This window comes from Lepisma saccharinum, chromosome 26 (assembly GCF_977018435.1).
Source record: "Lepisma saccharinum chromosome 26, izLepSacc3.1, whole genome shotgun sequence".
In the NCBI taxonomy this organism is placed as follows: domain Eukaryota; kingdom Metazoa; phylum Arthropoda; class Insecta; order Zygentoma; family Lepismatidae; genus Lepisma; species Lepisma saccharinum.
Window position 1 is genome coordinate 19,611,734 of NC_139254.1, and position 23,689 is coordinate 19,635,422.

Here is a 23,689-nt window from a genome sequence, read left to right on the forward strand (position 1 = left end):
GTTCCCAGGTGTGCGAGAATGAGTTAATGGTGACATCGGAAAATTGTTTCCTGTTGTATCTGTGTTTCCACCAAATGCAATATGCGAAGATGGATCCATTGGCCATAGGTCACAAATCCTCACAGATGTGCACAAGACACATTTTTACCTGTCGGATCTGATGCAGATGGATCGTAACGGAGCATTTATTAGTAATAGCTTTGATAGTGAAATAAGTCACCGACTTCTGGTTAAGTATACGTAGAAAGTAAGTTGATTGTGCTACTGTTTAAACGCCAGTTCGATCTCTCCAACCAAGTTCCTGGGTTCGAGTCTCAGCCAGGGCTTGGTAAGCTTCAGTCATCAATTTCATCTGATGATCACTCATCCTTATCGTCACGATTAGCCAAAATAAGAAGAAATGCGACGCTAATTAACAAAAATACAAATACACATTGATGTATGAATTTACCATTACTGGTTTGTAAATATGTACAGTAGGATGCTCGGCAAATTGTACATGTCTATTTTCATTCATTTTTCGCATCATTCTATTCTCGTTCATCTTTCTCTACGTGTTTTGATTTTTTACGTATTCTGGTGGAGAGGTTGCCAGCAGCTTGTTTGGGGTTTTGTTTCAATTCTTGAAACATTGCGTAAAACAAAATGAATAAGCATGGTGATGGACGACTTGCTCGATAATACCTATTCATCCCGCCCTACATTAGGCGAATATTACCAAGCAAATTGTCCCTCGCCGTTTTCATTCAATTTTCTCTTGCATTATACGTGTTCATAAGGAATAGAATTGTCCTTTGTTGTCCAGAAGTTGTGAAAAAGAGTAAAACAGGTGATGAACATGACAGTGGACAGTTACTAGGTAATATTTGGGCATCTCAATCTATAATTTTCCTACCACTTTGTGTCTACAAGGCACAAAGACATAACTGACAGTTCCATTGTAAAATCATCCCCTTTTCATTTTACCCCCTCGATCTTGATTACGTGGGCAATTTTAAAATTCCAGATGCTACCCGCGAACAAAGTAGCCAGCTTCCCGAACGTGCAAGTAGCAAACTGCTTATAATCTAATACTACCTCTGCAGGAGTAGTAAGTTTGGTCACCATGGCGACGTTCATTGCAGGGGAACCAGGTGGAGAGCTTCAATCCACTTTGCACAGCTCGGTAATATTGGAATGACACATGGTACTCTCGACAAGCATTTCCTCTTCCCAATTTCTGTAATTAGGATGTTTATTACCGGAGCAAATGCTTTTAGCACAGTGGCTCCACCTGTTCCAGCTCCTCAGAATACTAAGTGAGCCAATAAAGTTGCTCTTCTCGTAATTATAACAAGTTTCTTGCCATCATGCTTCCATGTTGCTATTTTATGAATTTGTTATTACATGAAAACTGACAACTGTCGTGTGCCTATATTGTGTAGAGTGGGATGCCTAAGTCTGTCACCATGTTTATTTAATCTTACTCAACGAGAGCTTCAAGAATTGAAATGCCAAACAAGCCGTATGGAACACAAAGCTGTTTTTATGGAAATAATAACTTAAATTCATTTAATGTTTTCCTGATCTCTGCATATGTACTTTCGAAAAACAGTTCATGAACTCATCATGTGCAAGTTAATGTGTGAACAGCGATACTAGAAGCCTTCCATTAAATCCATTCCTCCGTTCCATTAACGACAACAAGTGCACACAAACTGTTAAATATTTCTTATTAATATATATGTTACAAACGTTATGGCAAGGGTTAAAACCCACCTCTGTCTACTTAGGTGTAGTGAAAATCGCCTCCATAATTTGACGTCATCTCATCGCGCAGTGCAGTTTGGGAAGAAACCGTTGAATCTGCATGAAATCGGGCATGAGATACAGCGAGAAAAATTGCGAAATTTTATACGTACACATTCCTCATGTGATTATGATAACCATCCTTGAATCACTTCGGTGAACAATAATTACCAGTAATGTTTTCAACGCAGGGTCTGATCTGTGTGCCGGAAATTTGACGGCGGGCGTGATTTCGCGCAATGAATTTTGAGTACATTGCAGATTGCACCCGGGGTGGTTTCTTTGTATTGCTATATAATTTACGCTTAGCTTTTCATAGATACTCACTTCTAATAACCTTGGGGTTTTCTGCCATAGCAAGAGTTTGGCAATATTCGTATAAAGTTCCGATAAGCTCAGAAGGTTTAATCGACACACAACATAAACAACAAGTGGAATGATCTTGTTCTATGAATATCATTCAAAATTAATTGTAGGAACAACTAAAAATATACTTTGTATTCATACATTATTGTATTTTTTTCCTATTGTACTTCACACTCTTTAGCCAAATATGTATGCAAATTCAAATTTATGAATTTCCACATCCATCATCTGCACTGGTTCAATTCCGGAACTGACTGGAATTGTAAAGTTATATTGCTAACATAATAACGTATCCTCATGTGGCAAAATATTGTGATACTTCTGTCTGTGTACATATGAGCTTATTATTATAAATATTGCTATTTCTTGTTACAGAAACACTGTTGCAAATGGATCGGCAGCAGCTGCAGAAATTTGTGCAGTACCTGATCTCAGAGCACCACACAGAGGTGTTGCCCACTGCCCAGAAGTTGGCTGATGAAATTTTGCAACAACGCTCAGAAATAAATCGGATACCTGGTAATTATATTCACTTCAGTTTGTTACTTTATCATAAGAGTTGTATTTTACTATTGTTTCACCCTTCATGTGCATATTTTAATAAGCAATATTTCTTTGCTTCTGGCAATATTAAAAGAAAAGTGTCTGTAGCTGAAAACTGCTGTTTTGCATTCAAGCAAATGTCTTCTAGTACGCTAGGCACTGTCGAGATTCTTTCAGACCAAGGGAGAGACAGAGGGTGCCAGTTGGAATGAAATGCAACAAAAATTGTGGCATTTTATTTTATTTATTTATTTATCATGGCCGTAGGCAGGAAAAAAAATCGGGGGGTGTTCATTCATAATTGTTCCCAGGGCGTCGCCAGAAATTTGAATAATAGAAATAATAATAATAATTGTACAATAATAATTAAAATTTCATAATAATAAAACAATTTTATTCCATAATAATAATAATAATAATAATAATTATTATTATTATTATTATATTATTATTGTTATATCCTTGAGGGGGGGCTTACTCAATCCAGCAGATGAGTGAATATCCAGCATAAGTTTCTTTTTTTTTTTTTTTTTTACGTTTCATACAGTATGTACTGAAATGCACAATTATTTTACTTCGTCATTAAACTTTAGATACCTTCAAGAAAAAACTTTAAAAGTTAGATGGAAATTTTAGTCATAAAGTTTTTGTTGTTTGACTTTAAAATTAAATTTTTGGAATTTTGAAAAGTGTGGAACCAGTCATTCTCTTTAAAAGCTTAGCCTGGTGCATGGATTGTAACCTCAATCGCCAACGTAATGCGCTACGAAACTGGAGGTACTAGGTTTGAACTCCTATCAGGGGGGATTTATTTTCGACTTTATCAGTCGGGGAATTTAAAAGCTGGAAAGGGAATTTTGGGACAATCATAAGGGAATCTTCAGTCTATATTCCTTCTGACGCAGGAACAACTCTGGAAAGATGACAGCAGAAGTGATAATGGAGGGACCGTGGGTGGGCTGCGATTCCGAGAATAAATCCTGTTTCACTCAACTTTCAGAATTCCAAATGTATGAAAATTCTAGCTCGATCGTTTCAACATTTTCTCCTTGTATTTTTATGATGCTTCGAAGAAAAAAAAATTGAAAAATTGTTACAGACTTTGGTTTCTGAACATCCATTAATCCAACATGTCAGAAGTTTCGGGGGGGGGGGGGGGTTGAACCCTAGAAACCCCCCCCTCTAAATACGGCCATGTTATTTATTTATTTAGGATGCATACAAGGTCAGAATAGGGGATAGAAGGGATCTCTTGCTTCATAAGTATAATGGTGACCACTCCAGCACAGAGGTTTTTGTTAATAATAATGGACATGTTATAAATTTTAATTGTCTTGATTGTTAATACTAATAATTATTACTACATGAAAAAATAAAAATATGTTGATGTAAGATTTCATTTTTTAATATCTTCCTTGTTTTTAATTAATATTATGAAGATTTGTATTTAAAAAAGCAATTCTGTGAAGGAGAATAATGTAAAAATAAATATAAAAATCTAAGATATATAATAGAGTAAAAAGTTGTTATTTCCAGTTGATAAAAGTATGTCTCTTATCATTATTATTAGTCATTAAATTTTGAACGCACTGTCATTATAAAACTGATAAATTGTAATCAATAGAAATAATTAAACTTCTTGTTGGCTCTTTCGGGAAGGGGCAGCAATGCTGTCTAATTCCTTGGTTGTCATCATCTGTTGGCATTAAAAAAAAATATTTTGCAAAGAACTACAGATATACTAGGACTCATGGAATGTACAGACTGTATAAAACACATACAAATCTACATAAAACACACCATAAGCCTCCTCCTAAATGAACCCATAAATACGCCACTGGGTATGTGTGTTTCGAGAAGAGAACAAATGTATTGGATCATGTATAATGGATACTTTTGCTGTTGTTCAATATAACCTCAATGGATGTCCCTTTGCTTGGTCTTCAGGTGCGCCGGATCCCACGGCAGGTGCTAGCGCAGACGACGATCATAGCTGGCATCTAGACGAGGAGCAAGTGTGTGAACAGGTCAAGTCCTATCTGTCTCAGGGAGGATATTACAATGCAAATAAGCAGCTAAACTCACTATTTGCAAAGGTAAGTATGGCGTACGTTATACACAATGAAGGAAAATCTCTTAAGATGTTTTACATCTGACTATAAGTAGGTGTTTTATTGGAGTAACATTGTTTGCTTAATATGCGAAATATATGCAAATTGCTTGAGCACAAGATAATGCAAGCAGTTGTTACCAGAGGTGTTTACTTTGAATCAACCTCCGTCACCCTCACAAGTCTTCTTGAGGGTGAGGTCTGCTCTTTGATTCCTTAACAACTGCAATTGAACCCTGATTGAACATGAGTTCAATGTGTATTATGACATCCCAAGGTTGACATCAATAATGAAAAAATGCAAGAAAGATAATCGTCATCAATGTCCACAACTGAAAATTTAAAGTTGCCTGTGCATATAACACCATGCCATGAAGGCACATTTAGAAGATGTGGGAGGTCATTTTGAAGGTTATGTGATCAGCACCATACTCTGGCTGCCCGTACCACCCAGGGTTGGCCCCAGGTACCCGTTGATTTAAGGCTGGGTGAGCCCCAGAGTCGCTTTATGCGGGGACAAGGCGGGGCCTCCGAGATGCGTATACTTCGTGTATACTCTGTATATGGGCTGCAACCAGTGATGCTAAAAGGACTGATGACATCAAAGGGTTAATCATGCGTTTTGGGGAAATTCATGTATTTGAATGAGAGATTTGTACGATAAAGAGTTCCTGTAAATCTATTTATATCAGAGTAAGAATAATAATTACTATCGCAATTTAAACATAGTTGTATCCTGATCAGTTACAAGTAAATTTATGCGTTTGTATATAGTACAACATTTAATTATATGTTAGTAAAAGAAATCTGTGTTCAACCAGTGCGAAGTATGCGACATTTAAGAATTTGTGAACTGAGCTGAATGGGAATATTAATTACATGGATGCTGACCATGTAACTATTAACATTCCTTTATTTAACACGAAAAAATGTTGATTGTTATTTATATGTCCGTATTATTGCTCATACGTTGTCTGAAATTATGCAGTTCAAAGTGCAAGAGTCACGTCTTTAACACATTTACTTTCTAGTCACGGTAGAGGATATTCACTTATTTCTTCATGCTATTTTTCAATTACAAGAATTATGATCTTCATGATATACACGAGGTGAAAGAAATATAACGTACGTCAATAGAATTTTACGACTTTGTTAAATTTTCTTAGCCTATTCCACAAATACATTGTGGATAATTTTGTACCTTTTTACTCAGTAATGAATGTTATATTTTTGCCTTTGTTGATTATTTCTGTCAAAGACAGGAATATCTTTTTGATTATTGTGATGTAGTTAGTGAACTATATAAAAAGGTGTACTTGTGTCACCAACATTTCAGGTATTTGGAAATGTAGACAAGTTGTTAAGTGAAAATCTACTAGGTAAATAATAACGATTAGTACATTTGCATAGTCAGTCATTGTGATTTCATGTAACACATTTTGCTTTATTTACATTTGCTCTGTGGAAAAGTACAAGAGCGAGATATTATCTCAACCTGTTCTAAATATCACAAGTATAAGGGGAAAATATAATTATCAACTTACATGTCAGCGAATATTGCATGACACTATTTCAGTACATGTCCAGGTACAGTTAGAAGTAAATTGTCGTTGTTAGGGATGTTTGAAAAACATGCTGATATATATTAAAAGTTATGCCTTATCCTGAAAAATAACTTGTCTCTTGGTTTTTACCTTAACAATAATCTCCTGATAGAGCATGAGGTTTATTGTGTCCTCTTGCTTTTTGCTTTGGATTTCTTAATTATAGTAAGTTGTTTGCATGTTGCATTACTATTCTCAATGAGTTTCATTTTCTGTGTGATCGTAAATCCCTTTTCATAGGCTTGAATTACTGTTAGGTCATTTAAGATTGGTATTTTTAGCATTTAGGTATTTCGAATAGGTTAGGCTAGTATGTTTGTTGCAGTATTTGTACACTTTCTCTCTTTGCTTGCATGTAAGATTTTGATGCATTTTTTAAAAAATGTAACCTATAACCACAGGCTGTGCTACAACCAAACCACGGGAACTTGTGCATACAAATATTTACCAGATTTCTAGTAAATTAAACATTTATTCAAATTAGACACGTGAATTAAGTTTCCAAAGTTGGAAAGCTTATTTAAAACAACTTGAAATTACAATCTTACAAGCTCTTTCTTTCGGGCCTCCCCGATGGCGCAGTGGTAGCATTGTAATCAAAGGGTCCCGGGTTCGATACCTGGTGGAGACACATAGTGGTTCAGATTCCACTTTAAACTGTAGGTCCAGTGCCGATTAGCCTTACAGTGCATAAAGTGGACTTAAAACACCAAATTAATGAATCAATTACAAGCTCTTTTCCCAATGTAAATTTTTGCAAAATTATCTTTCATACATATCTTGGACCATAAGTTTTTATTCCACAGCAATTATATACTAATGATGATAATTCTTTACGAACTTACAGTAAGTTCCAAATGTAGGATGAAATTGTATCTATATTGCCTTTATTTCCATTGGTAATTTGAAAAATAAAGGTATATTATGCAGAACGGTAAAGATTGGATTTTACTTTTATCAATATTATTTATGTATTTTCTATTGTCAAATAACATTTGAAATGTTCTTCAGCTGAAAGCAACGTTCTGAATGAACAAGAGAGGATTGTTCACTCAGCAAACTAAATATTACACTCTTACAATGTACTTTGTTAAATGTTGTATAGACTATACTTGGCTAATCCTGTGACGTCACGAAAGCTGGTGTGATGCCCGTGTATAAGTATCTCGGAGGCCCCGGACAAGGCCAGAAAAGTTCCAAACTTAGATCACCCACCCTGGGAATCAAACCTGGGTCTCCCACGTGGCAGTCAGACGCCCTACCAACTAGACAACTGCAGCTCTACTGAAAATGTACGATTCATATTTTTTTCAATAGTAACAACCAGAGTTACTTACCAGCTGGAAAGAGACTCGCATGAGGGCAGACCACACCCTCCAGAAGAAGTGTGACTGCAAACTTTGCAAGTAAGATATAGCTAGAAGTAAAAAAAGGAAAAAGTCATCGGAGGACACTGAGCCACAATTCTCTAGCGATGGTGCGATCGCTTCATCAACAGATACAGGTTGTGCTTGAAACAGTCATACTCTTGTCATGAGTCACAGACATCACGGCAGATTGACAGATTGGGTGCGAAATTTTGCATTTATTTTTCCTGGAATACCCACACACATCTAGAGATGTTCACCTCATTAAATCACCCTCACCTAATTCATGTCATTTAAATTACTTTTGGCAGAGAAGCCAGCTAATGACAAAAATCAACAGGCATTACATTAATGTAAGATTGTTTTCCAGGGTGTAAAGAGTAAGTTGTAGTAAATCCATGACAACTGCAATTTCCTCCTTATTGTACACACCTGTTCAGATAAAGTGGCACATTATTCAGCTGTTCAACCCTATGAAGTGTGCCCCTTTGTGTGAACAGTAATGTGCATATATGTAATATTGCGTAATATTGATACAGCTCTGTGTAGGCATTTTCAAAATTGATATAACTTTAATGGTAGCAGAGGGGCTGTAAAGCAAAATCTATGAAAATATAAATTTCTGAATTTTACCTCCCAAGACAAAACCCTTTGCCACTAATTGCTTAATTTAGTATAAAATACGAACAGAGGCTTTTTTCCCCTATTTAACAGAAGTATTACACTTCTATCTTCAAGGTTTTTGTGAAGAGATCGTTTGTTTAGTTTAACAGTATCTACTGTGCTGCCAGTCATTTTGCATGTGCATAATTATATTTCTCTTCTGCTTTAGGTGAGGGAAATGCTTAGAGCAAGAGATTCCAATGGTGCTAGAATGCTTACGCTAATTACAGAACAGTTTCTAGCAGATCCTAGACTCATATTATGGAAATCCCAAGGAACTCCTATGACTGACAAATGTAGGCAACTTTGGGATCAACTAGGTATGTACAAGTACAGTATTTAGTTATTCATTTATCCGTGTCCACGTTCTTTGTATTGTGTTAATATGCTTACTGATTAAATAGTATTGCATATATGCTAATATTGGGGTACAAGCAAGCATATGACATAGTAACTGGATTCCACTTTAAAATGTGGGTTTAGTTCCAATTAGCCTTTTGGAGTATAAACAATAAACTTTTGTTATCTTCTGGGCAAGGTGCGCACATTTCTTCATATTCTTAAAAATTTCATCATCAATTTTCATTGCTAATGGAACACAAATAGCTTTAAGATGATAAAGTGTATTATGTAATTACAGAGATTACTGTTGGGTAGGTTAAAGGAACAATAGAACTTTATTATGCAAGTGATTAGCAAATTGCATTTTAATTTGATTATGGAAGAAGTTCCATCCAGTAGATTAATAACCAAAGTTCTCAATTAATTTCAGGTGCACTCTGGGTATGTATAGTATTAAATCCACATTGTGGGCATATAGAAAAACAGCACTGGAAAGTATTATTAGAGAAATGGGCCTCAATAGACGTCTGTCCTCAGGAGGATCCTGACTTTAGGCCTCAACCGCTTTCTAGGCCTGAAGGGGTAAGTTCCATCATTATTGATATTGTTACTTTTTGAATAACATGAATGCAATTCAATAATTGCCAGGAAAAAAATCAATTGAGGAAATTATCCTATGCAGAGAGTTTGGCAAAGTTTCAAAAGTATGCCAAGAGAAAGTTTAATAGTATATTTTAGTATATTATTAGTTTTGCAAATTGAGTGTCATGCATTGAAAATAGTTTATATCAATAAATTGAACAAAATTTCTTGTATTCAATCCTCGAAAGGAGTACCTAGCACATTGAGATTTTTCCTAGAATGTGAACTTAGTTCTTAACAACTACATAACTGGAAATTGCCTTAGCTGCTAGATTTTAAACTCTTTATAAAATCAAATATGCCATCTAGATTCTATTGTGAGTTTTCCTACTGACTAGAATAAAACTTGAACATCGCTTGACCTAGTGTGAAGTGTGAAATGATGGAGTGTTCACACAATCAAGCATTTTGCACTTGTAAATTTACAGGAACTACAGAACAACAATTAGCATAACAATGTTGTAATCACCTTTAGTAATTGAAGTTGTTCTCTGAATACATATTTTCATATTTTCATCATATCGTCACTCATCCTCATCTTTGCAATTAGCCAAAAGTGGTAGACAAGCGAAGTAAAATAAACAAATCCAATCAATCAATCAACATAGACTAAATCCAGACTGTGAGAAAGTTACAGCTCGATTCTTTAGGAGTCATTCCAACCCAGATTAAGGATGGGACTTATTGCAGTGAAACAATGATTTTTGAAAAGAATAAGGGCTAATGAACTTGTGTCCTAAAATATAAAATTCAAGAATTTTTTTTAACATGTCACTTTATTGTCACTAGAAAGGTTCAATTCTGGAATTGGTGCCCAGGATTTTCGAAAGACTACACTTTTTTGGTAGTCAGCCCTCATTTTGTTATCTTTTCCTAGCTTTAACATTTTTTTAGGAATACTGGGACAAAAGGGGGTTTATGACTCCCACCAACCCTCTTTTGGAATGCCACTGGCCACTACTTGCTGGTAATTTTGCCAGTTGAATTTATCTGCTAACGTTCATAATTATGTGCACAATACATATTACCCCTTAAACTGTTGATATTGTGCCTACAATGCAAATGTAGTAGATTCTATTGCAATATCACTGAGACAATTTCTACACAGGGAAAAAAAAAATCAGAAAATGAAAGCTTTGTCCCTAGTGGAGTGGAATTGTATGGCAAACACTGGATTCAAGTCCTGGCTAAGCTGATTTTTATTTGTTTGTTTTTAGCCACAAGCATACAGTATTTGTCTATGTGCATCGTTATCACTTGTTCTACCTTGTTTCAGTTCCATGCGGGAGATGATTCCTCGGATAGCAGTTCGGATGAAGATGCGGCTCCATATCAGGGACAAGAGGGCAATTCTCGTTTGTCGAGGCTTGGTAGTCATGGATCTCATTCTCGGCCTTCCACGTCAACAGTACCGCGAACAGTATTTCACAGGTATGCTATACAAGACACAGTTTTTACTGTTGTTGGTGAAGCAAATTTTTTAGACTGGCTGATAGTTGCAACATCTAGCCAATTCGAAAATGGTCATATGGCAAGACAGTCACTCGGTGATGGTGCCAAAGGTGGGTCCAGGGTGGGCCACAACCCACCCAAAATCAAGCTGACCCATCTTGTCAATATGTAATTGGCATATCCCACAATAAAAATTAATAGATAATGATTAACATACATTTCTCTTTGAAGATGTTGTATACTGAACATGAAAGTATGTATCGTTGCTTGTGTGATGGACTTGTGTAAACACCACAAGTAAGAAAATATTAATTTTTATACCTGTGTATTTTAGTAACTTTCAGGTGTATGACAAGGTTGTCTGTCTGTAATGCTCCTTGCTTGTTTTAAATTCAGAGAAAAACGCGCACACACCAAAAATTTGAATACTTGCCCTATGCAAGATAAGTGATGATTGTCCAATCTGGTGATGCCAACCTCCATGACAAGAGTGGTTATCACTGCATAGTACGGCACTAGTGGTCCCGGATTTGAATCCCAGTCTGGACATGGGTTTTCTTTGTGAGTGTGTCTTCATCAATTTCATCATATCATCACTCATCCTCATCTCTGTGATTAGCCAAAAAGTGACAGAAAAGTGAAGTAAAATAAACCAAATCAATCAATCAACCTAGCCAGTTGGCGAGAGTTAATTGAAGACAACAAAGGATCATTGTCTTAAATGCCATTGGCCTCCCTGATGGCGCAGTGGTAGCATTGTTTCCTTGTAATCAAGGGGTCCCGGGCTCGATACCCTGTGGAGGCACATAGTGGTTCGGATCCCACTTTAAACTGTAGGTCCAGTCCTGATTAGCCTTACTGTTCATAAAGTGGACTTAAAACACCAACTCAATCAATCAATCTTAAATGCCATTATATTGCAAGTATGCAAGATTTAGAAAAAAATGTAAGCACAACCATTTACTCAATTTTCATGAAATATAACACCAAAGTGCAAATAACTTGACTGGAAAAGTAAAATATATAATGCTGAAAAATATAAAAATCTTGCAACATAAAATGAAAGTGCCACTGTACTATATCACTCAGTTTTTCTTATATACATTCCACTACTTGATTCTGAGCAATATAAGTTTTTTGAAGTCAAGGTTTTGTTCTCGCAGGGCATTAGATGCAGTAGGGATGACATGGGACAATCTTCACCTGAAAAATATCCTCTCTAGTGACACGTACTGCAGCCACGTTCCAGATCATTGTGGGAATTCAGGAAGTTATAACACTCAGGGGCATCCGTTGTGGCATGGTAAGTGGAACATTTCCTGTTACTACTGCTAATAATAATTAATGCATATTAAAATAATAATGGTTGTTGTTGTTATTTTTTTTGTTGTCGTTATCAACACTTTTTTCTGGGAAGAAATGTTTGGGTACTCTTGAAGTTGGTTTGTTGTTATTATTTGTTACTGTGTTCATCATAAGAACTATTCTAAATATTGTGGTATGTTCATACAATAATTAATCGCATGTGCACAAACAAACATATATATCTGTTTCTTTTATTAAAGTTGCATACATATATTTATTTTGTTGAAGTAAAATGTTTTTAGTTTTCCTACACTTGTTTAGTGTTATTGTACCGCCAGAAAAAAAAGCACAGGTTATCATTATCATCATTGCATCATAAGTAAATATACAAGCACAAGATGCAAGAGACCCGTGTTCGAGTCCTGGTCAAGCCCTCATTCTTCACTCAAACTTCTACAAGATCTATCATTTCAGGAAATTAGGTTCTCATTTACATCTTAAGCACATAACATTGATCGAAATATATTATTCTGGTGGTGTGTTCTGGCTCACTTTAAGCCCTACTAACTGCTACTTTCCAAAACTTTGCAGAGCCATTGCCTACCGCAGCCGCTCGCGTGGATGCATTGCGATCGCACGGCCACCAGACTGCAGCTCTGAGGCTCGCCGTTTCCGTAGTCCGAACGATGAAGCAGCAGCAGCTCTTGGCGCAGAAGAAGTGGCACGATCAGCAACACCAAAGCCAGTTGGCAGCCACCATCACGTCCTCCGGAGTGTCTCGCTGCTCCGGAGGGATGGGCATTGGAAGCAACAGCAGCTGGGGCGAAGGGTGGGTGGGCCACCCGCTGGATCCAGTGGGCTGCTTGTTCGACACACTAGCGGAAGCATCGTTAGTGCCGGAGGATCAAGCTCGTAGTCAAATGTATTTTGGTAAGTCTTGTATGCATGTTATAAATCTATTTGGATTTATTCTCCCATATTGTTCAGAAAATTTGTTTTGTTCACCATCTTTTAGATTTGTAATATTAAATATCATTTCTAAGCATTAACACTGTATAGTGGATGATACCAACCAGTACTTTTGCTGAGTCTGGGATATGTTGCAGAATCTGCACGATTTTCAGTATTCTATTAATTCACTACCGTGTCTTTCATTCCCCAAAACATTACATTACCCCCACACCCCCTATATGCTTTCATGTCATGGTGCTAAGCACAGGGGAGCACTTTACCTTTTTTTTAGGTGTTGATCGCAATAAGTTACTTATTACTAGGGCTCAGAAGTTGAAGACCTATAAATTGCCAAAAAGGACCTATAAAAAGACCTAAAAACGAAAAAAAAGGACGTATAAATGTGATCCAAATTAATTAATAACTTCAGTTTTAATTACATATTTAATGAAAAAATAAATAATAAAAAAAAATAAAAAAAATAATTCTGGTGGTATGGAACACACAGTGCGAAAAAAATATATGAATGAAATGCATCTTCTTCCAGACATTATATATTTTTTAGATTAACATAATTTGAAAAATCATATTTGAAGAATCATATTTGGCCTAACGACACTAGGGTTACAGAAATAGGACTTCGGATCCTATTTCAGTCGTCCAAAAATGTTTTTCTCTCGTTTCAGGGATGGTTCAAATATATTTCTTTCTTTTTTTTTTATTTCTTTACTACAGAAAGGACGTTTAAAAGGTGATGAACTGATGATGATTCGAATTGAGAATGGGCAGTAAAAACGTAGTCGAAAGAAGGTGAAGTTGCAAAAAAAAAGCCGTTAAGACCTAACAAAAGGACTAAAAAAGGACCAATGAGCCAAAAAAGACAAAAAAGGACAAATCAAACCTACCTTTTTCTGGCCTACAATGATCCAAAATGAACATATATTATGTTGGGCCTCATCTTCAGACACTAGAAGAAAAAAAAAAGGATTTTTCTTCAACTTACGAGCCCTACTTATTACGTATTTCATAATAGTTCACAATTTACAATCCCTGGCTGGAACTGCATAGAAGCCATGTTCTTCTGATTCTCCACTACCCCTTCTCTGTCCACTAATGTCTTGATCTTCCCTTTGGCATTTTCCCCACTGCTTGTGCACTGTATGCTCTCACTGGCAGTTTTTCATAAGGACTACCATGTGTCCTCTTTTATCCCAGACATGTCCTCCATTTTGGACTCGTGGCCCACATCCAGTATGAATTTGAAAGAAGTTATAAATGTCCTGCAGTGGAGACATCACATAACTTGAATTAAGAAAAGGTGTCTTTCGATGGAGAGACAAGAAATCTGAGAAACATTCTCTTTGGAGAAGTGTACTTGAAACTGTGGGTGTACGTGATCATTACTTGGACCCTTGAAAAAATTTTCTATCCCATTTCAGACTTCTCGACTTTGGGAGACTTGTTATTAAAACTTCACTTTTTCTGTACTGAATTTCCCTTACATATTAACATTTATAAACAGTGTTCAGGTGTGACCATTGGTGGTAATCTAATAGTACCAACATTGGTATTTGTCTAGTCCTAGATAATATGTGCGCTGTACCACTAAACACTTCAATTATGTCGCCAGCAGCAAATCTCCCATACACTCTAGGAGGTATCCTAACAGATCTAATTTTTCAGATTTTTGAACCTCAGTGTTGCTCATCACAGTAAAAAAACATCATTGTTTTTGCGTGTGCATGCGTAATCTGAATTGCTTCTTGACATGTTTTTATCACTTCCCACCTGTAGATCCTATCGGCATCGAAGAGACGACCAACAATGTTCCCCCTCGGTACCAGCACGTTCCTGTCGTAGGCTCTAGGGACCGCTCAGAAACCTACCTCTCTCTTGCTGTCGAAGTTGCATTGATTGGACTTGGCCAGCAGAGGATAATGCCCGGTGGACTTTACGCACAGGTTTGTATTTCATTTTTTAAAATTTTTATTTTATTCATTACTATGTAACTGTGGTCGCGGTGGCTCAGTCGGTAACGTGTCTGACTACCATGCTAAAGGTCCCGGGTTCGATCCCCGGCAGGTTCAAATCCGGGAACTTTTCTAACGTTGGAAGCGGGCTCGGCACCCACCTAGCATCGAATGACATGGGTACCTAGAGGAACCCTGGGAGGGGGGGGGATCACATCACCGCCACTCAAGACCGGATCAAGAAAGTGTGGGGCGTTACTCTCACACCCCCTATAGACCTTCATGGCTTGGTGCTAAGCACAGGGGAGCACTTTACCTTTTTTTTACATTTTCATTACTATGCAGCTACTTGGATGCTATTACCCACAAAAATGCTGTAGATGTCCTCATAATGATAAGAATAAGATTTGGTGAGACCTTAGGATATGACAGGAATCACCAAATCGTTGCTTGCGAACTAGGCTTGTTTCAGTAGCTCTTGAATGGTTGGGTACATTTGACTGCATCTGCAGTTCATCTACCCCAATTAGTATTTCAAAAAGAAATTACAAGAATAATCCTCCAACATATTAGAATCAGTCTGAGGTCTTGACATTTGTGGTCACTCGTACAACAATAAAAATAACCAAGTTTGGTTTGATAATAACCAAACCCTTATGCGTCAAGTTGTACTGAAGGAAGTCTGTGACCCTAGGGGTTGGAGAAAATATGGGCATTCATTGGCTAAAGTGTCAAGCAACTGGCTTCTCCAGATGTGAACTACATAGGATAGTACAGGGTGGTCACAAAGTAGGCTGACCCCCACCCTTTATTTTGAGCAGTACGATGGTAATAGTCGGATTACACATACCTGTGTCATTGATTAACCACCTCTGGGACTTCTTGGAGGCCCTTCAGAATGTATTGCCAAAAAGACTGTCTCCATACCAATGTTCCGGACACTTAAACCATCAGGTACGTGTTCCTATCAAGCATTCAACCATAACCATCGTAGTGTCGAAAATACAGGAGGGTACTCCCCTTTTGTGACCACCCTGTACATGATTCAAATTGCAGCTAGGCATTTTAATACTTTTCTGTCCAATATTTAGTGACGTTTATATTAGCTCCGGTTGTATTGTTTTGGAAAAAACAGCGTGAGGATCACATAAGCTATTGTTGCACAATTGTCACTTTTATAGGTTCAAATATAACAATAGAATGATGATATACAGTAATTCTCTGAAAGTAATAGTTGGCTGTATTCAAATATGATTAATTGATTCGGTTTATTTTACTTTGTGTTAAATTTATGAAGGGACACTCACACAGAACACACATGCCCATGCTGGGATTCAAATCAGGGACCCCTGCTAACATAGCCATGGAGGCCATTGGTTGTATTCAAGTAGAGTAGGCTGTCTACATACAAAGAAAAGGAGTTTGCTGATTTTTTTATTATTTTACCAATAAGCAAGTTGTTTGTGTGCGTGTGTGTTGTACCGTGAAAATGTGAGCCCACACGGTTGATCAAATTGCAATTTCTCTTTCCAGGAAAAAGCATGCAAGCAGGAAGACAGACTGATCTCAAAGCTTCAGGAAATTGAGTTGGACAACAACCTGGTCACTGTACTACGAAGACAGGCTATCCTGTTGCTCGAAGGTGGCCCCTCGAGTGGGCTGGGTGTAGGAATTCATGCGGAGAGCATTCCGATGCACACCTTTGCACGATACCTCTTCTTAGCCTTGTTGCATTATGATCCCGATCTAGCATACAAAGTTGGACTACGTGCAATGAGGTAAGCAAGTGATTTTATTTTTCCTCAAATCTTATCTTCTTTACTTGAGCTGTCTTCAAAACATGATTTAGAGCAACTTCACTTAGCAACAGTGTGACACAATGAACACCGACTGTACAATGTTGCAAGTGGAAGCTGTTTCTCAAGTTGATTGTTAAGCTAGACACAATGTTTGAAAAATGTGATGAATAAGTATTTTCAGAATCTCATGCATTCCTCATGGAGAAAAAACCATCAACAACTTCAACTTCAAGTTATGGCTAATCAAATGGGAGTTTTCTTCTTTTCCGACTGCAAATAAAATCTTCAATGTGTCCTCTTTCTGTTCATGTGTTTTTCTGAGCCATCGAGAGTTTGATATTCCCAAGAGAACAAGTAAAATATTACTCCCATAAGCATAATGCTAATTTTTCTTTCCCTCTTACAAGCATCCAGCGCATAGACTTCTGTTTCCCCAGCTTGCCGTGGTTAAAGGCCATTGGGGAGGAGCAGTTTGGGGTATTTTCACGAAAACTCTTCCTCCCTGCCTTAAATGAATTTATAAATCATATCAACTGTAATTTGAGCGGGAAGTGGTTTGCAAAAACCCATTTGCATAATTGTATGACTGTCTTTCTTTGATTGATTTGCTTTATTTTACTTCACTTTTTGTGCCACTTTTGGCTAATTCGCAAAGATGGGGATGGGTTATGATGTGATGAAATTGATGAATGGACACTCGCAAACATCAATGCCCAGGCCAGGATTCGAACCCGGGACCCCTGCCATCGTAGCACAATGTGCTAAACACCTGCCACGAGGGCCGGCTGTCTTTCTTTGATGGAGACCTTTCAATTGAGCTATATCTAGCAGTAACTATCTCTTGTGAATATTAGGGATCGAAGTTGTTATACTCTTTTAATGTACTCCCTTCTTAAAATTTTAAATGCCTGAATTGCATGTCGTGAGACATATTATTATTATTATTATTTATGTTTGTTTTGGTTTTATTCTGTCATACAGTGGAACCTTGATTTTACGTTTTTCCGGGGACCAAGCTGATAAAACTTCAAATGCAGGGAAATGTAAAATCGAGGAAAATCTTATAACATTTTGATATGTTGGGACCATCAGGGTTGAGTGTATAATGCAGTAAGATCCAGGAACATAAAATTGGGGTTCTAACGTACAATATGTACTTTTCAGCATGGATTCGTTCTGGTATAATATAATCAATGTATTCTTTTGTATTTTTTCCCTTAGGTTACCAATCCTAGAAGATCATGATGACGTTGATGACCCTGTCAATGGAAACGTGTCTTCTCTAGTTCTAAGCAGATATCCTAGGTGGTTTACGCTAGGCCACATAGAAACCCAGCAGTGTGCTCTGGCTTCCACCATGTTGAGTGCGGCTAAAGGTAAGATGTCTTTATGTTCATAGTGCTGACTACATGGACATTAATTGCTGTGTTATTTGAAAAGAAAATTAAAAGAAACTATGTCTGGCATCACATATTGATAACGTTTTAAATATTTAGTTCTGTCCAAAGAGCACATTTTCTTCTCCTTTACTAGCATCAGAATTGTGTCATATATATATATTTTTTTTTGCTCAAATGCTTTTGTTAAAGAAGAAAGAAAGAATAGTGTTTTCTTGTTAAAATAAATAGTTTCCATTTATGTTCCGTTAATGTTAATTGGTCATCAAAATGTGTACAGTGGAACCTGAATTTTAAATTTTCCAGGGCCTTTTTGACTAGAAATATAAATAAAAAAATTCTAATCTTTCATTGCTACAAGACCAGGGAGATAAAGGATATTTTGAAGGAAGATGTTTAATCTAAGTTGCATTGTATTGGGTATATGAAGTGTTTGGAAAGGCCTACTTTTTAGAAGTAATGAAAAGTGCATTTAATTTAAGTTTCAAATGTAATGATTTTACTCTTCCTTACAGTTGTATCTACTTTGCTCAAAAAAATAACTTACCATTGCAGTGACTTTCTTTGAAATTTAAAATTGGCACATTTACTGTTACTTGAAAAATTATCCGTAGTTACACTTTCAGTTATTTTAGACATAACTTTGCAACGTGTTTCATTTTTGAAATGCAATCAAGCTGTTCTTTCCATTCCTGTTCACAATCTAAAATTAACACTGATTTCCCTTAAATTATAATAAAACCTTGTATGTTTAAACAAAAAAATATTTGTTGGTACTAATATGATAAGGATCCCGATATGTTTAGTATTTTAGTGCATCAAAATAATGCATAAATTCAAATCCTTCATATTATCAAAATGATTAACGAGAAACAAAATGTAGACTTCCATTCTATACCTGACAGTTATATATTTAATGTCCATCTTTCTTTTCCAGGTGAGGTATTAAGGCTGCGTACTGTCCTAGAGTCAGCCCAGAGGCATATCCACAGCTCCTCTCATCTGTTCAAGCTAGCGCAGGATGCTTTTCGCTTTGCGACACCCCAAGATGGCCCTCGACATCCAACGTTACTCAGCGTGGCATTCGAACTTGGGCTCCAGGTACTTGGAGGGGGGTGTGGGGAGTTGTGATGTTGTACTTTCATTTTTCATTTCAATGTTGAGTTTGCACGATGCATACATGTAATATGTGTAGGATCCAGATTTCTAGACACAAAAGACTGTCCAAATAGACAGGTAAAGGCCATGAAAATTTAGCAAAAAGAACAATAATTAGCACTAGAAATAAAAGAGCATGTAGTAGACATTAACTTCTAACATTGAGAATAATGAAGAACAGCATTAACTTCTAACATTATGAATAATGAAGAGAAAACTAAATATTTAAAAAACACTAATCCACATGTTACTGCTTCTATAACATAGATGACAGTAGCAACAAATTGTTAATTAATTTCAAAATGAATTATAATCACCCCCTTTGTGATGTCTAAATATAACTGTCATCCTGCTTTGAAACATCTGTAACAATAACAACAAATATTTACATATTTGTAATAAGTGGATGCAGCAGGTATGCTCAAGTATTTTCTCAGGACTTGCTTCAGGTTTGAATATTAATTTTTGAATTTCCAATACAACAGCAGATCCTGGTTCAGCAATGTACTGTTTTATTTCCGATTTATAGTTAGGTTGATCCTCTGAATGAGTTTGCAATAATTTTATTACAAAAACTCTACAATAATGACAAATCATAACCAAATTTTCAATAAATCTTACAAAACTAGAATATAAAACTTATTAGAAGGTAAAAACTCTAGTATAATCTGTACCGGTTTAAATATCGGATTTTTGCCGATTCCGATACCGATGTGTCAATTTCGGCCGATTTTCATACATCTGTAATTGGCTTCGGCACATCCCTAAGAATAAGGATAGCAAGCAGTGAAAAATGAGCTTCTAGGGACATGGGAAAATAAACTTTATTTTCACAATTGTCACTTGCTAAGAACATTTAAGAAGATGACTTAAAGGAAGTCATCATTTTTTATTATGTTAATTGAATATATTTTTTTTCAAACTTCTACCCATCAAGGGGGCTGGGATCAACATTCTGTACCTCTTTAATCTGCCTGCTAAAAAAAGAAAAACCTCAACAGGACACCAAAACAGACTTAAAACATTATTTAGGCACTTATAAGCACTAATTATCAAAACGGGCACTAACAGTCGCAATATGCAATTTTAGGCACAATGTAACTTGCCTTTAGTGGTTGTAGTACTCAGAAGCATACTGCTGTACTGAATCTGTTCACAGGAACAAAATAGCATTCTGTGCAAAATCTGGGATCTAGTAATGTGTATTCTTAAGCAGGGTAGGATGGTGCAGTGATTGACACTAGATTTGTAGGCTCAATAACCACTAGTGGCAAAAAAGAAATTTGTTCACCTGAAAACGAGAGAACAGGTACACTCACAAAACAGACTGATAAAATTCTCCATGCTAGTAATAAAGAATCATTGTCGCTAACATTCAGGCAAATATTGAACACTATATTGTGTTATTTACTGTGTCCATGCTCTCTCACTTATGTGCCGCTTTCTCTATGGATGCTGCAGGTAATGCGGATGACCCTGTCGTCTCTCAACTGGCGACGACGAGAGATGGTGCGGTGGCTGGTGACATGTGCGACGGAAGTCGGAGTGGAAGCTTTGGTCTCTATTATGCAGAACTGGTACCAACTGTTCACACCAACTGAAGCAACAGGTTCGTAATTATTTCTTGTAACAAAGCGTTGTGTTAGAGGAAAGTAAAATTAATGTATACAAAAATTCATATACACAAAAAAATCAGTTATCCTACTTTGATGAGATAAACAAAATTTGGAATAATCAGGAATATATTGTATTAAACATGTACTGCATGTTAACAAAATTATGGTGAATATGATACAGTAGACATTAAATTATGTTATTAATAGGGTTATAGTATATACATCCATAAACTAAGTTCCATTTGCAATTTGTACTGCAGCAGCACTGTGATTGTGAGTGTGCGCATGTGTGCTGAGTTCTTTGACCCATTGGAAAGGCACAGACGTCAGTTGGAGGAAAGATAGTAGTGCGGACTCTTCGCAGTGGGTTGTGATAATGCTCAAGAAAATCGATATGCCCACTGCATGTGAAGTACAGTCTGTGACCCGATTTTTGAATGTGTGGAATGTGTCAGCAGCTTGAAATTCACTGTCGAATTGGTGAGGTTTATGGAAAACAGATCATGATTGCTACAATGGTACGGGGATGGGTGCAACAGTTTAATGAAGGGCGGAACAATGTGCACGATAAGGAATGCAGTGGGCAATCATCTGTTGTAGCTGACAAATCGGTCCATGCAGTGGCAGTGGAAGAGAATATTAACGTGTCAGCACTTTCTGTGCATTTTCCACACACTTCCTGGTCTCTGCACCACGAAATTGCCACTGAGTTATCATAACAGGTGGCATCGGTCTATGATACAGGGATGCCAGTAGCGAAGCGTAGTCTTACGAAGGAGGCAAGCAATGTTTCAGTACAACAAAACATGTAGTACAATGGCACGCCAAGAGGGGGATTAAAGGTTTATAGCCTCATTGGCCCGGTCGCTGGATTTGTCAAAATATCATAATAAAGTGACTGTTCTAAAAATAAACCATATGATCCTCAAACGTCACATTTACTTTCGAAATTCCAGATAACGTTATTCGTATGGTAGTAAACGTCTTACATATGCGAACTTTCCGCATACGACTAAAGGGGTACATAATTTCTTATTTATTTATTAGTACTTTTATTTGTTCATTATTTTTTAATGTGGGCAAACGGTGACCAAACGGATTTAGGTAAAAAAACTCATTTATTTAATTTACACTGCGTGATTGTAATTTAGGATTTGTGGACACCCTAAAAATCGCATTCGGAGTCAAACATTAAAATAAAAAGTTAAACACAAACTTTAAAAATTTCATTTCAAACCAAAGAAACACATGCATAGACGATGTACTCACCACAATAAATTCCAAACTCCTTTGCATATATAGGAAATTTCCCGCTATCGAACAATTCAACAAATCTTAGGGCCTCAAGGTTCTCCAAACGTGAAGACACTCCCATGCTCTTTCCACAACTGGAAAGCATCCACGCAAGATCACTTTGGAAATCTCTGAAACGACCGAAAGTGATACCAACCTATTTCCTTAATTTTATCCCTCATGGGAAGGAAAGATATATCAGTATGGAGATAGAAATTAAGTGGTGGAATCAGAATCATTACAGCAGAAAGATTATATACATAATATTTAAGCAATAAAGTGTCATACAGAGGCGGGGCCGGGGCCGGGGGAGGGTTGGCCCCCCTTTGGCCCAGTATTCCTAAGAAAAGGAAAGTCAAAGGCAGGAAAAGATGACAAAATGAGGAGACTACTACAAAAAATCCTGGGAGCACCACTTGTGTCATAATAATAAAACTTAAAACATGTTTCTGTGTTCATAATGTGTACAATGTATACGATTTAATTGTGCTGTGTAAATATCAGTAGAGAGTTCTTTTTAGATAGCTTTATTTTCACCCCAAGTTTTATTCAAAAGCAGTCAATTTATTGAATGTGGTTGTAAAATTTGTGAAACAGCTCACTTGAATTAGGTGTAAATAATTTGGCAGTTGCAAACACTGGTGCGGTCAACACTTTTGACGTAATTTGAGCTGGACCGAGCTGGACACAGGGTGCAGACCAAGGTCCGTCGAATCTTCCCTCCCTCCCTGGGAAAACTCTTCACGGGGGTGCAGACATTTCACTTCCTGAAACACAAACCCCCGCCCTTTACCATCTCGCCCGAACTCCCAATATCCATTTTTTTACGCGTTTTACAATTCGCGAAATCTAAAATAAATTGTAATATAAAATTATATATATATGGAATTTAGAACAATGATGATAACTTATTTTAGTTATTTTATGACTAAGAATTATTTTTATATTCGCGATCTTGTTTACGTGTTCATGAAGACACAAATTCTTTACTCGTAGTTTTTGGTGGTAATATAATCTGTGATATATCCTTCTGCTTTCGGTTGAGCTCGGCTATTTTCGGGAGTCACGCAAGCTCAGCAAGCAGAGCTTTTGGTATAAGCGTTGTGGACGGGTTCCACTCAAATTTCACGCTTCGCCATGTGACTCCTTCGGGTGCGTTATTTTCCCGCAGAGCAGCCGCAAGCATTGAGGCTGGTGCTTGCTACAGAGCCGCTGAGGGAGTTTGCGGCCGTAATTTTTCGCGAAATCGAGTGCGATGGAAACGAAATAAGGCTAAAACACTAAGTACATTAAATGATATTCGAATAATGCAAGCAGTGCTTG

The 23,689-nt window shown here is 36.9% G+C and overlaps 1 protein-coding gene across 1 annotated transcript in view; it reads left to right on the forward strand.

Annotated features, from left to right (window-relative positions):
- The window catches only part of LOC145979573 (zinc finger SWIM domain-containing protein 5-like), a 223,842-nt gene that overhangs the window by 192,470 nt on the left and 7,683 nt on the right, over positions 1-23,689 (forward strand). Inside the window, exons 4-15 of the mRNA XM_083112546.1 lie at positions 2,530-2,673; positions 4,645-4,793; positions 8,611-8,761; positions 9,214-9,365; positions 10,702-10,856; positions 12,041-12,180; positions 12,774-13,112; positions 14,928-15,094; positions 16,637-16,881; positions 18,124-18,278; positions 19,237-19,400; positions 20,919-21,066. Of these exons, the coding sequence (XP_082968672.1) occupies positions 2,530-2,673; positions 4,645-4,793; positions 8,611-8,761; positions 9,214-9,365; positions 10,702-10,856; positions 12,041-12,180; positions 12,774-13,112; positions 14,928-15,094; positions 16,637-16,881; positions 18,124-18,278; positions 19,237-19,400; positions 20,919-21,066 (2,109 nt within the window). The remainder of the gene's footprint in view (positions 1-2,529; positions 2,674-4,644; positions 4,794-8,610; positions 8,762-9,213; positions 9,366-10,701; positions 10,857-12,040; positions 12,181-12,773; positions 13,113-14,927; positions 15,095-16,636; positions 16,882-18,123; positions 18,279-19,236; positions 19,401-20,918; positions 21,067-23,689) is intronic.